Here is a 15394-nt window from a genome sequence, read left to right as displayed (position 1 = left end):
GTGTGTGTGTGTGTGTGTGAGTGTGTGTGAGAGTGTGTGTGTGAGAGTGTGAGTGTGTGTGTGTGTGTGGAGGTCCAGTACTTGTTGTGCTCAATCCTCCAGTTTCTGAGTTCATTAAGAACATCTCTGTGGTTCCTGTGGCTCGTCTCTTGATGCTCACACGTGTGTTCAGGAACGAAACTGAGTCGAGTGCTGGGACGAGTTTGAGAACCAGAATTCTGGAGCTGGACAGATGGAAATAATATTGTTTTCATGGGGTGATATATAATATGCATATATAATTATATTGGTGTTCAGTATTTGGATCAGTTTGATGAGATTCACCTTTATTTTCTGTCTTCGTGCTCGAGCAGCCTGTAGTGGATTCCCACAGAGAACTCGACCAACACCTGTGCAAACATCAGGTTTCATCTATTACTTCCCAACAGAAACCAATAAATATGTGATATTATACTTAATATTGTAGTTATTGTAGCATAAACGCATAATAACATGTTGAACAGGTTATGAGAGTCAACAGGGCTGCACAAAATGGGGAAAGAAATCTCATTTGAATTTTCTGATGAAAATTAAAACTGCGTGACCACGTGAGAGACTGCTTCTTAAACACATGAGTGCTCTTCAGAAGCTGCTGTTTGTCTTTAGCTGTGTCTGCAGGCCGTCACTGACCGAAGAGGCTCTGATGGATTCTCTGAGAAGAGTCCCGTCCTGCAGCGCTGAGGTTTGTCCTCTTCAGCAGGAACGTCATCGAGGAAGATCAGCTGAGGGATCAGCTCACGCACCGCAGACCTGAAGCTGTAGCCCGAGACCTGCAGCACAAACCACCTGTCAGCAATCTATCTGGAATATGAGTGAATTCTGCAAACCAAATTTGTCATTAAAGAAGCAAAACAGGGGGAAGATGATTCTTCATGTACCTCAGAGGCTCCTGGAGCGCACACAGGGTTTCCTTCCAAGTGAAAGTGTCCTGAGCTTCACACAACAGCCCAAAATACCACACCTGAGCCAGATCTTCAACCTCGCTCTCCTCCAGATCCTCCAGCAAACTGACTGGACTCAGGTCTGAGATGCTGTTGAAGGCCACATACAGCTCCTGAGCAAAAACCATGAACGTTTCTGACTCATTCACTTCATTCAGTGGCTTAAAAAAATAAACATACTGTAGTTCACAGTAAGTAATAGTGTAGTTTGTTTGATTTTAAAATACCTTCTCCTATTCAAATACTTTCACATTAGAAAAACAAAAAGAGTTTTTTATCGGTTCAGTTTCTGTAAGCCTTTGCCTCTGAATGCTGTTGGATACCTTTAAGGAGGAAAGAGTGTGCCAGGTCGGTCAGACCACATCGAGCCAGACATAAGACCTGCAGGTGAGAAAGGCCGGTTCCCAGATCCCTGAGGAAATACTGAGAATAATAAGCCTTTATCTGATTCACTTCCTCTGTCTATATTATTATATCTCAATGCATGTTTATCTTCTGTGAAACGTATGGGTTCTGTATTTTTTTATAAATTCTATTTGTTTGGTTTTGAGGATGAGGCCTGTGACACAAGCTGTTCATGTTGGCACCTGCCTACTTTAGCTTTTATTTGTATGGACTACATTTATGGTGTTTTTTGTTGTTGTCATTTTTAATCTTGATATCAAAGTCCCCATCCACTCTTATTGTACAGAATAGAGTAGCATTAATATTATACAAAATATATTCTATTGTGGTCCACACAAAAGAAAGTCATACAGGGTTTGGAATGAGTAAATGATCACATATTTTCATTTTGGGGTGAATTGTTGCTTTATGGATGTAACAAATGAAGGTCTTACTGCACAGATGAGATCAAACTGTTGTTCATTTTCAGTTGTGTGAGTTTGGGCAAGTAGATTCCTGTGAGACAAGACGACAAAAAACGCAAACATTCATCAGATTTCACAGATGGTCAAGTATTTATTCTTATCCTCTCAGTCATAATCCTCAGTCAACTATCACAGTCACTTCAAATCACATTCGGACCATTACTGTTTCTCACAACGTGAAAGTCAAAGTTTTATGGCAAGTGAACATTTGGCTCCCGCAAATTCTTATTACCAAAAAATAAAATGTAAACAGTTATTTTAGGAAATCTGACCGAAGTTGTCCAGAGTGTCCTGTGGGGTATCAACACCAAGCGGCAACCTCCCGCTCTCTCTCGTGAAGCCAACACGGAAGTGACTTAAACTGTAATTCATCAACTGGCCGCTAGAGGCTGGCTGCAAAAGGGAGTCAATCCCATAGACTCCCCATGTTAAAATGTCCAACTTTACAACAGAACAAAACACGTTTACAGCCTGGTTCAAAAAATGATTTTGGTCTATATAGCTAATTTCGCCCTTCATGACAACTGTGAGGGGGGGTGAATTTTTTTATAACTCACCCGTTTAAATTATATTAAGCCTTAAAGTTTACTTTTGAGTAAACTTTAAGTGACAGTTAAAGTCACTTGAGTGACAGGTGGATTGCCGCTGCTGTCACCACCGTCGAGCTAGGTGGGCGTGGCTTCAGCAACCAGCTCCCGCCTCTTTGCCCATTTTCGATTATTCGGGAGCGGCGTGCGGTGACGCGCTGCCAAGATGGCGACGGCTGGCTCCGCCCACTTTAGGCTTCAAAAACCTCTTCAGAAAACTACGGGTGACGTCACGGACACTACGTCCATGTTTTTATACAGTCTATGATCAACACACATCTCCAGTGACCTCACTTCCTGTAAATCGTCTGATCCAGAAATAATTTTCTGAAAAACAAAAACAAAAAAAACAATTAGCCTAAAGCTGTTTTTTTTTTTTTTCACTCCTGTTGCTCTTTATTTCAGAAATAATATAACGTTTTCACACTGCACACATGTTGTCCATGTTTGATGTTTAGTTCCAGTTCGTGAGGTGAGAGACTCTGATCGAGCAGATCTTTTTTAAACGTTGAAATACGTCTAAATTGTACGTTTTAGCATTAATAAAAACGTACAAAAGTGTACGTTTTGTGCTTGTAAATGTTACGTATTAATACCTACGTATAAACATGAGACCAGGCTGCCCGGCTGGAGTGAGTTAAAACGGCCCTGCAGATCAGTGGCGTAGCAAGTCAGCCCCGGGCCCATATGCAAAAAAAATTGTATGGACCCCCCCCAAACGTTATTGGCTCCAACTCGGTTAACTTATTGTTGATTTTTCTGAAGTGAATAATGTTACGTTAATATTTGACGTTTTCAAGTCCATTCATCATTTGTAGCACGCAAGCCACCCAATAATCATAATAAGCTTTGTGCTTTGTTACTTATATTAAAACACAAAGTGTCAGCCTTCTGTCAACTTTATAATAAAATACTACAAACAATAAATGTGTTTTTACGCTTCTAAATTTGTAGTGAGATAACTATATTCGTCTCAGTTCAAGCAGCATGTGAATCAATGATATTTTCCTCTTTAATATTTGCAGCACGAAATAAACATGAATAAATATTTGAATGCATGTTGAAAAAATCAGAACAATTTAATACAAACGAATGCTTACTGAGCCAGACCTTAAACAGATTAACAAAGTTTTTTATTATCAAATAACGTTTATTTAATTTGTAACTGGTCTATATTTGCTCCGTATCTTCATAAAGTTTAATTCTCTTACCTGTATATTTAAATATCTTTACCCTCCGAGCGTAAACACCGCGATATTCAGTGTCAGGATTCAGCAGTCGCTTCTGCCTCACAGCGGGTGAGTTTGCTTAGCAACGGGACCTACTTCCTGGATACGGGGCTAAGTGGGATTAAAATACATGATTCTGCTGAAAGTAAAATTGTAATAAATGGTTTTGAATGCCCTTACCAAACAACAGTTATTGATTAATTTGCCCAGAAATAGGGTGATCAGTCTAAAAAGGCTGCAAACATGCTGCCAGAATCAAAACTACCCTACATGACATTTTTTTGCACCCTCAGATTCCAGATTTTCAAATAGTTGTATCTCGTCCAAATATTGTCCTATCCTAACAAACCATACATCAATGGAAAGCTTATTTATTCAGCGTTCAGGAGATGTATAAATCTCAATTTCAACAAAATGACTTATGACTGGTTTTGTGGTCCAGGCTAACATTTGATAATAATTACGAATTTAGTGAATTTATAGTTTCAGGTTCATCCTTTGTTATTCGAATTATAGAAAAACATGCTGGTTTTCCCAAGTAAAACCACCAAATACCGCTAACACGTTATATAAAGGATTAAAATCTCTTGTAAATTGTAGAGATGGACTGTTGCCCTCTGCTAATTCTGAATGGAATTAGAGTAAAAGCAATGAAACTACTTTTATGCAATATAGATCTATGTAAAATTTGATTTGTCTGTACAAACATCGAGCAATTTATAGTTTTTTTCTCCAAGGATAACAACAACAACAACAACAACAACAACAACATTTAATTAAAACAACCGACAACAACCAGAAAAAAAGTTTTGTCATTTTGACTATAGTTAAATAAATGTATAAATATATCTATTTATGTGAAATAATAAAGTAATAATAGATATAACCATTTATGGAATAAAAAAAAATATATATTTTAATGGCTCCAACATCTTACCAACAAAGCTCCACTTTCACATGATCATCACCTAATCAAATATCTTACATCACTTAACTGGAACTTACATCACATCACTTAAATGTATCTTTACTCATTTTTCTGTCAGTAACTTTATTCATAAAGTTACATAACAACAACAACAACAACAACAGTAACAGTATGTCTAGAGAAAAGACAGACAGACAATTTTGCTATGCAGCAGTGAGATTTTAATTTTTGATGGCACAGATTATGCTAATACTGTAAACTTGTAAAGCATTATAACGAATCAATGTATTTTTTACTTCACAAATATTAAAAGCAACATCTCATCTGTAATCAGAATGTCTTATTTGTTATGGAATGTTTGCTATATATATATATCTTTGTAACGCATATGTGACATCTCATATTATCACAAATGTGAAAGAAAACAAAACAAACCTAAACTAAACTAAACTTACATGGCCATAATGTAGGCAGGGACATGATTCTATCAATTGGTTGTTGATTGAATGGAGGCAGCTCTGAATGCAGGCTCGCAACACATTGAACGGATGGGGTGTAAGCAGACTTAATGATTGGAGCCCCCCCCCCCCCAAAAAAGAACATGCAAGGATGAATCATTCACATTAAGATCAATAATGTATGCACCATGTACTGCAAGTAAGCAAGGTTTGGGTTTATGTGACACTAAGTTTATCCTGCTTTCTGGAATATTCCCCAGGAAGATGGTAACAGATTGCATCATCAGAATCTGATTTGCCAGAAGCCTTGGTTAGAAATGTAGAGGTACTCCATCAATCCTCTTCCACCATTTTAAGGAGCATGTCGACCAATACTAAAAAATAAAATTAAAAAACCATAAAAAATAAGAACATAAATGTATTTTCCCCCCGTAAGTTTTCTATTGCTATCATCAAAAATGACAATTCAATGACAATCTGTGTGTTTTTGGTCACCTATTCACATAATCTGTGTGTGAAATCTTGTTTATAATGATGTCAGTTTTGTGTTTTGTCAGTAAGAAAATTAACTGTAAGATTATGCCTTTATTGGGTCCATTATAGCCTGCTTGTCCTTTCTTGAATTATCCCACCAAAAGTTTGTGTAGGTGCAAGACATTTGTTGAACTTTTGATTTATTTTTATGGGTCAGGTTGATCATGTATCTTAATTTGGAATGTCTCTTATCACCATTTCCCCTTCCTGTTTTGTTTTTTCATCATTATTATTATTTTTCCAGTTATATTAGTTAGCAATTATTTATAGCCATTATGTTTGCCCTATCTTTGGTTAAGCATTTAATGTTTTGTTCAAAGTTTGTTAATCTAATAAAAAAACTAATAAAATAAAATAATATATAAAAAAAGAAAAGGCGGCAAATGTGATACTACTGGTGTTCCACAAGGCTCTGTATTTGGCTCACTTTTATTCTCCATTTGCAGCAAACACAATCATCTCACCCATATATAAAGCCACGAATTTTGGCATCACTCTGTCAATGAGCCAGTTTCACTTTTTTTCTGTTGATTCAAACTAATTGCCACAGCCCCAACATAGCACAGAGAAAAGTATGTAACAAGAGATTATTTGTGTTGCTGCACATAGAATGAGGACCACATAATAACATCTAAAGTATCAATGAAATAAAAATGTGCTACATTTTTAGTTATTTGCAAAGTAATGACATGACATGTTTCTTTTTAATAAAAGTTAAATTTTTACCTTTTATGCTATGCAATGGCTAAATTTGTGTTATTTTTTTCTTCTTCACACTGTCAGCTATGCTTGCGTTGGACTACACCATGAAGTTTTTTTCCCAGTTCCAAAATGTAATCTGTTTGTGTAATGTAATTTGTAAAGCATTACTAATCACAGAAGAATATGTGATGACCCACTAGCGTAATTTAACTTCACCTGTGTGTCAGGGTCTTACCTCCAGAGGTTGGTCGTAGGAAGGGCTCAAATGATCGACAGGCATTGATGAGCTCTTTTAGCTTTTTAGGACAGTCTGTCGGAAGTGGCTCCATGACCTTGTCTACATACACTTTTTGGAAGATTTGACTGGGGGTTGTACAGTCTAAAAACACCGGCACAGAAAGAGTGTGTCATGTATTTAGTTAACATTTAAGTAATATTCAGGGCAAATGCAAGACTGATAGTTTTGGTGATACACACCTTTGAAAGGAACATCTCGTGTTGCAGTTTCCCACAAGACAATGCCAAAACTAAAAAGAGCATGTACAGTCAGTGACCATCCTTTATTTGAATAAGATATGTGTGTATGATATTTGAGTTGGACTGCCGTACCTGTAGATCTCACATGCCTTGTCGTAAGGATGGTTGATATTCTGAAGCTGCTGTGGAGAATTGTAATGGAAAGCACTGCTCCTTCTGGATTTATTCTTCTGAAGAGAAGTTTCTGTTTTTGCCAACTCAAAGCCTCCCAACTTGCGAAACATACAAATGAACATTAAGATGAAACCCCCAAAAAAACATTCCCTGGGTTTTAGTAAGTGTCAAGCACATTTCTAGTTTTTTTTTAATCTATCTATCCATCTATGACAGTCTTTAGAAAGCAAACTGTAATAATATTATTGCTTTAAATGCCCTAAAAAGGCATAAATGTAAAAATGTACATCCAGCAAGGTCAGAAATGAACTTTTCCATTAGGAGACAATAATCTGCATCCTGTAATTGATTTCCAGGGGGATTTTTTTTTACATTAGTGAGGGCAATTTTTATAATCACCGTATTATTATAATAACCATACTATGTTGTCTTTAATATCAAATAATTAAATTTACCCAATTACTTTAATCAATATTTTAAACTGTTGTCAATAACCATAGAAGGTGACACTTTATTTTAAGGTGTCCTTGTTACACGTTACATGTACTTACTATTATAACAACAATAAATAATGCATAATTACATGCAAGTAACCCTAAACCAAACCCTAATCCTAACCATGTAGTAAGTGCATGCAGTTAATTAATATTTCTCAGTACTTAAATGTATAATTACACTGTAACAAAGACACCTAAAAATAAAGTGTAACCCAATACAATTAAAAATTGTATCTAAATTCAACATGCAAAAAACAGGAGCTCATAGGGCTGCAATATTAAGACAAAAATCATTATTGTATATTATTGCTTTTCATATTGTAATAATGATTAATAATATTGATATAGAAAACATTATAAAAACGTTTTTGTTTTGTGTCTGCATTTTGGTCATGTCACATTCTGGCTTTACAGACAAACATATCGGTTCATGACCATAGTCTAGTCTAGCGCAAGTTGCAAAAAAATAGGGCTGCACGATAAATCGCATGCGATATTTAACGCGCATCTTGTCAGTAAAGCCGGTTCTTTAATCAGCGGTAAATCTCCATCACGTGCGTGCTTTCACATTGAGCAGCATTAACTACACAGAGCCGTTGTTCACTGACGAGCTGTGCAAAACCACGTTCATATTCGCACGATTTTTTGCCCAGCTCGTCAGTGAACAACGGCTCTGTGTAGTTAATGCTGCTCAAGGTGAAAGCACCCAGGTGATGGAGATTTACCGCTGATTACAGAACCGGCTTTACTGACAAGATGCGCGTTAAATATCGCATGCGATTTATCGTGCAGCCCTACAAAAAAAATAACAAAAAAACGGTATAGCCACTGAAGCTACGAAATTAATGTTTTATTTACATCGTGTCAGCACTGTGTTGTTTATGATGAGGGAATTCAGGTGTTTGCAGCGCTGACTAATCTAAGCACCTCTGATTGGCCAATGCATTCCTAAATTCAACAGAAACACGTTTGATTGGTTATAAGGCTCAACGCTGCACAAAAAGCGCGTAAAGGCAATCTGATGCAGTGTGAGCGAATCTAAATGTAATTCTGCTAATTGGCACTTTTCATTCATTTTTATGTTTCATTTTAGTCGTGACAGCCGTAATACGTTATTTAAGTTTGCAGGGGCATTTTTGTCCCTTTGTCTTGAATTGATGGGGCATTTTTTGGTCATTTTGGTGGCATTTTGGCTACAAAAACATGTTGTGGTTGTTTTGGTGGTTAAATGATGCTGATGCTGATATTGTGAAAGAGAATATCCATTACCTTCACTCTATAGCCAGCGGCCACTAGAAAACTACTGCTTCTGATGGAGCCATGCACTTTAAACTTCTCCTCTGACTGATGCAGCCTGTACGGTGCAAAAAAATAATGAGACTGAGATGACAAATATACCTTTGCTATAGTTTATATGCAAACATATGAGAATAAATTAACTAGATAAAAAAAGAGGAGTTAGAGTCAGAATTTTTTGTCACAGAGGAAGAAGAACAAGTCGTTAATAAACAGAATAACAGTATGTTAACTTTCTTATGCCAGTATAGCTAGATTTGGACCTGTAGAGTCCCTGAGCCGCATCCAGACACATCTGCATCTTTCTCTCCCAGGGCAGATTGCAGTTACTGTCCAGGACTTGTCGAAGACTTCCCTTTTCACAGTATTCCATGACTATCAAGAAACTTGGATTTGGTCCTGTATGAGAAGGACAAAATGGCAATTAGATGCATGTTTAACTCAGGTAAAGTTCAAACTTGCTGATTTTCTCAAACTGAGATTATTCTTTGGTTAGTGATTTGTGATTGGCACACCGTTCTCATCCTTGACACAGATCCCAAACATTCTTAAGATATTTGGTGACTCAAAGCGCTTCATGGTCTCCACCTCCTTGTTAAAAACACTCCTCAGATCACTGGAAGGAACGCATATATGCAACAAGGAAACTGTAGTTTTTAAATCAGTCAAGAAAATGATTGCTATGGTATAGACTGATTTCACTCGTGTAAAAAAAAAAAAAAAATTAACAATTGAGTACAATTCATTTTATCATCTACCTGGGGCAGGTGCACAGCGGACATGAGTATCTCTTGATAGCCACAGTGAATTTGTTGTACATCCCTTTGTAAAGCTCAGAATGGCTGCACTTCATAAGGGGTTGAGTAGGAACACTGTAGGTCAGTTCTTCTTGTTTAATCTCTCTAATGTCTTGCAGATGAAGGTGGGGTTTTTTCACTGCCAACCAAAGACAAATAAAACTGTTCAGTGGAGACACCATTGAAAACATCACTTCAACAATGCTAAACTAAAAATTACTTTACACTTCATGAAAGCCTCGTTATAATCAGGAAATTCTTGAAAAACAGTGACCCTTCTATTATTATCTCTTTAATATACACTTATTTACTATTTAAAACAGTTGACTTCCAAATCAAAGTCATGTGGTGCAAAAAATATGCAGAAAAATAACAAAATAAGAAATTATATTATATTGTAGACCCTCGTGACTGTGTGTTAGGGCCAATTAGCCTGCTTATGTTGACATGCGGTGTAACTCCCCAAAAAACTGACTGATATTTATGAATTAATAGGCTATTTAATAATAAAACTTATTAATTCATGACATTTGCAAAATAATAATAATAATAATAAACACATATTAACTAAATTATAATTAACATATTAACACCACCCTCCATCATATTTGCAGAAATGTTTTTTTATTCAAAATTTGGGGTGCCGATTCCAAAAATAGAGCATTTTTGGCTCAAGCATGTCACATTTTGGTGAGGTAAGGTGAAGAAGTCTTGTATTATGCATTAATCACTGGAAAAACTGCCACAAATACATGATTCCCATCTTCCTCTGAACTAGGTAACTTGTGTTTATGTAAATTTCTTTGACATTAAATAAAGTATTTGAACTCATTTCCCAACTCCTTTGCAGTTTGAAAGTTAAATTATACATTTTAAATACTTATTTTTGTCATTAGTAAAGGGAACACTAAATCTCTCTTTTCTGTAGCTAAAAAACAAAAATTACGACCACCTGATTTTCTGCCAACAAATATGTATTCCACCACTCAATGCAATACTTTTTTCACTCTAAAATTGAAAATATTCATAAACAATTACTTGTAAATAACTGTAATCCTATCCATGCAGTTTCTTTTGTGCCTCCACACTCTACCTTAGTTTCTTCTACGTACACTCTACCAACTGTTGAGGAGATACTTTGTCTTATCTGGAAATTCAAATCTACCACCTATCCGCTCAATCCTTTGACATCTCACTTAGTCAAAATCTGTTTATCATCTTTGTCCTCTTTAGTTACTGAAATTGTTCACTCCACACTAGTTTCTGGCCTTGTTCCTTCATCTCTTAAATCTGCTATTATTACTACCTTTATACTTGAGAAACCAGGGGCACTCAGATCATTCAACTTAATTTCAGATCAAAACAATCTAAAGTTACCACAGGTGTTCCTCAGGGTTCTGTTTTGGGCCCTCTTTTATTCATTATCTACTTACTTCCTCTCTGTCATATTTTTAGGATGTTTGGCATCCATTTTAATTGCTACGCTGATGATACCCAGCTCTATCTGTCTTCCAAGCCCTTGGGTTCCTTTCTTACACCTTCTTTGTTCAGCTGCTGAAATTAGAGTTTGGCTTTCAGCCTATTTCCTAAAACTCAACAGCAGTAAAACTGAACTCCTCCTTGTAGACACAACATCTATTCTGACAAAATCCGATTGTCTGTCTGTGGCTATTGATAATTCTATAATTTTTCCTTCCCTGCAGGTTAAGAGTCTGGGTGTCATCCTCAATATCACTCTATCCTTTGAAGCTTATGTTAATAATATCATGCATACTGCATACTTTCACCTACGCAATATCAATCATCTCCGTCCCTCTCTCACAATGAATGAATAGTGCTGCAATCCTCATCCATGCACTGGTTACTTCATATATTGAAAACGGTAATGCTCTTCTCTCTGGTCTCCTATCCAAACTCATTTATAAACTTCACTTGGTTCAGAACTCTGCAGCTTGTGTTCTTTCTAGAATTCCTTCTGTCAAACACATTTGCCCAGTTCTTCAGTGACTGTTAAATCTCGCCACAAGACACAAGACCATTTTAACTAGGCCTTTTTATGATCTCATTTTTTTATTGAGCCTGTATTCTAATGCACTTGTAAACTTTTTGTAACCTTGTTGACCATAAAAGGCACCTATAAAAAAAAGTATATTATTATACGGAAAGCAATATCAATCATCTCCGTCCCTCTCTCACAATGAATGAATAGTGCTGCAATCCTCATCCATGCACTGGTTACTTCATATATTGAAAACGGTAATGCTCTTCTCTCTGGTCTCCTATCCAAACTCATTTATAAACTTCACTTGGTTCAGAACTCTGCAGCTTGTGTTCTTTCTAGAATTCCTTCTGCCAAACACATTTGCCCAGTTCTTCAGTGACTGTTAAATCTCGCCACAAGACACAAGACTATTTTAACTAGGCCTTTTTATGATCTCATTTTTTTATTGAGCCTGTATTCTAATGCACTTGTAAACTTTTTGTAACCTTGTTGACCATAAAAGGCACCTATAAAAAAAATGATATTATTATACGGAAACTAATGTAGTTTGAAAAAAAATCTGCATTACTAAGCATCATCAAATTAGCTTTTTTAGGCCATTTTTGTGAATCAGCAAATTATTCTAATTTATTTATTTTTCAAGGTGCAGGGCTATAATGATTTAGATATGTGCACTCACATGTATTCAAGTGTTAAGAAAATGTTAATACTTTTTACTTGATGGTTACATTACACCACATGACATTAAATTAAAATAAATAACACCAATGCACTTAAACTTTCAAATCCCCCCCTCCCCATATGAAACCAACAAGAATACAAACTTTATTGTTGTAGTGTTTTAAAGCATTTTTCATATTTTTCTTTTTTATGGACACTCTTATTTGTCATTGACCCACATATCCATACTTACATGATTCCAGGATCTCTTTAATGTCCAGCACATCTCTTTGAGTTTGGTCAACTGTCTTTTGTACAGCATCAACCATCATGTTCGTTCCTTTGCTCTCCTGGGCTAAAGACTGGAGCACTATAGGAGACAAATTTATACTCTTTAAATACACAGATTAAAGCAGGGTTGTCCAATCCTGCTCCTGGAGGGCCAACATCCTGCAGGGTTTAGCTCCAATTCACTTTCCTGGATGTTTCTAGTGAGTCTGAAGACTTTGTTTATCTGAGTCAGGTATGCTTAATTAGGGATGGAGCTAAACTGGACAGTGGCCCACCAGGAACAGGTTTGGACACCACTGGTCTAAAGGTTCCAGTCGTATCCTGAAAGTAGATATTTTATTCCAATTCCAATTCATACAACTTACATTCCCGAAGTTCCAGAGAGTCACTCTGCCTGTCCTCTTCATCTTCCCGCCGCCTTGTTGCTTCCTGAAACACTTTCTCTATACTTGCTCTGTGCTCGACCTGAAGCGCTAGAGAAAGCACCTGGGCTGCATCATTCAGCCTCTCATTTAGGAAGCTGAACTCCTCGCCAAGGTCATACGCTTTGGCGACGCGTCTCAAATAGCTGAAGGAAGTGTATTTCTTCACTACCTTCTCTGCTGACTCCAGAGTGAGTTTAAGATTTTCAAGCCCATTTCTAACCTGTTCGGGTTCAGTCCCAAAGCCATGAACCTTCACGGCCCTCACCAGCCCAGCCAGAGTGGACACGCGGTGAGCCAGACGCCTGCAGCGCTTCTTGTTAGCCTTCACCTCCTCACACAGGCTGTACAGCTTTTCTGCGATGGCTAGGATGGGTTCTATGATGTCCATTGCAGCTGGAAATAAAAACAAACAAACAAAAAAATTCTCAGATTAAATATCTTAAATGACTGAAGCTTCAAGTCCTCCTGATGCTATTAAAAAAATATCCAATTTTGAAAAATAAAATACACTTTTTAGCAAAAGTTTAACCAGAAAAAAATATTAATGCAAAACAATTTATGAAACAAATGGAAAATGTAACATACAAAAATATCAACATCAGTCATGTAAACTCTCCCCAACTTACATTAAAGAAAAATGCTCCTTTCAATTTAGCATATTTTAATACAATTATTATAATGCTGCTTTATAACAGAAAGCATTACGGAAGCGCAATATAAATGTTACAAAATATGATGTTTTGTAAAGCAAAACAGAAAACCAAGACCCATGATTAAATATTAGCTTTTTTTTCACAGGATAACATCAGTTTATATGGCTAACATAGGTTCAAAAGAGGGTGCAAAGTTTGTACTCTGTTTTATATTATATGGCATCATAACAGCTTTAAATTTTTTTAAACAAATACATAGTTGTACCTAAATTTCATGCCTTCTGATTTATGTGAATTTTTTTTTTAATAAAGAAAGGAAACTTACAAATGCAATCATGGAAAATACTCTTCAACCGAAATGTTGGCAGTAATTCATGTCGAAAATGTGAAAAGTTTTATTAAGTTTCATCTATTCCTCACACAAATGCAGCCTATAATAGACTACAAGGGGAAGTGAAAGTTGCGCCATCCAATCAAATCACAGAATTTCCTCATTCCCGTTAAAACCAATGTTCTGGTTAGAACATGATTTAAGATTGCATTAATACTGTTTCTAATGAAAGGGTTACCACAAAAAAAAGAAAGAAAAAAAAATCGTAGAAAATACAATATTATTGAAATTCAATTCAATACGGCATGTCAACGCGAGACTTCCTTCTCTCTCGGGAATAAGTCCATTTAGTCAACCAAAGTTACTTTCACAATCAGGTGAAGCGGAAACCATAAACAGGAAATGTAAACGCAACGTTTACAACACATTACCAGCTAAAACATGTCGAGCTTTCTACCTAAACATTTCATATGAAGCAATCGTCTTCTCTGTTGACTTCGACATGTACTCCTTTACATGTAAACTTTGTGATAGCCTACTGTTTAGAACTGCTAGTACTACTTGCACTTCTGTAGAACCCAACTTTTCTTACAAACACTGCAAAATAGCCTACTGTACATTTTAAACTTAGTCAAAACAGACATCACGGATATCTTAAAATTATTGCACTAATAATTATAGCTAATATAGCCTAATTAATATAACAGAAGTAAAGGAATTATGGTTATTGTAGGCTATAATATGCACATGACATGAATGTAAAACAAACAAACAAACAACAACAAAACAAATCCAAATGCATTATAACTTACGGTAGGCTACTTACTTTATAAGATGCTTTGTCCCTTTTGAACCGGAGAAATTCTGGCACAGGAATGTGAGAACAGCTGATTTGAGCGACTGATGGCTCCTCCTCTACTACTTCACTAGATTTAGTGCAGCTTCCTTATTGAAACTGAATTTCACTTGTTTATTGTATTCTACCTCAGTGCTTCTCAGTCCTTGAGTAGCTACCACCATAGCCGCGGGGACGTATTTTGAGGGGGGCTGAGGAAAAAAAGTTTTCCCAGGAGCGAGGTTATAAGTGTGCAATACACAGGCTTTGTCCTGTAGTCGGTGAAGAAATAAAAAAATTAAATCAATTTAGATCAGCTGGACATGGGACGCTGCAGTTCACAAACTAAGCATTCGTTTTAAATAAGGGAAAGCTTATTTATTTGGGTTACAACGCAAGAATAGGCTCCGTCTTCAATTTGTTAATAAGAGTTAGAGGTTTAATAAATGCGAATTTGCCATTGTACTACTTTATGACTGATCTGTTTTAATAACAATGAACCACAAACTACGATCGTTTTAAAAGGGGAAATCCATTATATTTGCGTTACAAATTTTATAAACAAAATTGGCATTTTGTTAATAAAACTTCAGTTTAATATGCGAATTTCTTAATGATACTACTTTATTGTGGGCCTATATGTTTTTTTTATTATTATTATTATTATTA

The 15394-nt window shown here is 36.2% G+C and overlaps 1 protein-coding gene and 1 pseudogene across 3 annotated transcripts; both read right to left on the bottom strand.

Annotated features, from left to right (window-relative positions):
• Positions 1-2881, bottom strand: part of LOC107707529 (leucine-rich repeat-containing protein 56-like) — a 3538-nt pseudogene extending 657 nt beyond the window's left edge.
• A 2287-nt stretch (positions 2882-5168) lies between these two features.
• Positions 5169-14776, bottom strand: LOC107707539 (mixed lineage kinase domain like pseudokinase). Of its 3 annotated transcripts, none has more exons than XM_016511599.1 (11): positions 14703-14776; positions 12847-13299; positions 12444-12560; positions 9490-9667; positions 9247-9347; positions 8995-9130; positions 8705-8789; positions 6897-7036; positions 6765-6814; positions 6523-6666; positions 5169-5425 (listed from the first exon to the last, which is right to left on the bottom strand). In XM_016511599.1, exons 2-11 carry the CDS (start codon positions 13292-13294, stop codon positions 5385-5387), a joined length of 1440 nt encoding a protein of 479 aa, XP_016367085.1. In that variant the 5' UTR covers positions 13295-13299; positions 14703-14776; the 3' UTR covers positions 5169-5384. The 3 variants fall into 3 exon arrangements, with proteins under 3 accessions (XP_016367085.1, XP_016367086.1, XP_016367087.1); XM_016511600.1 differs by having other exon boundaries at positions 14717-14770; XM_016511601.1 differs by lacking the exon at positions 14703-14776 and having other exon boundaries at positions 12847-13049; positions 13127-13232.
• Between the last annotated feature and the right edge of the window lie 618 nt (positions 14777-15394).

The sequence above is a fragment of the Sinocyclocheilus rhinocerous genome, unplaced genomic scaffold (genome assembly GCF_001515625.1).
Source record: "Sinocyclocheilus rhinocerous isolate Xijiao unplaced genomic scaffold, SAMN03320098_v1.1 scaffold1376, whole genome shotgun sequence".
Classification (NCBI taxonomy): domain Eukaryota; kingdom Metazoa; phylum Chordata; class Actinopteri; order Cypriniformes; family Cyprinidae; genus Sinocyclocheilus; species Sinocyclocheilus rhinocerous.
This window is presented reverse-complemented; position numbering and strand designations above follow the sequence as displayed.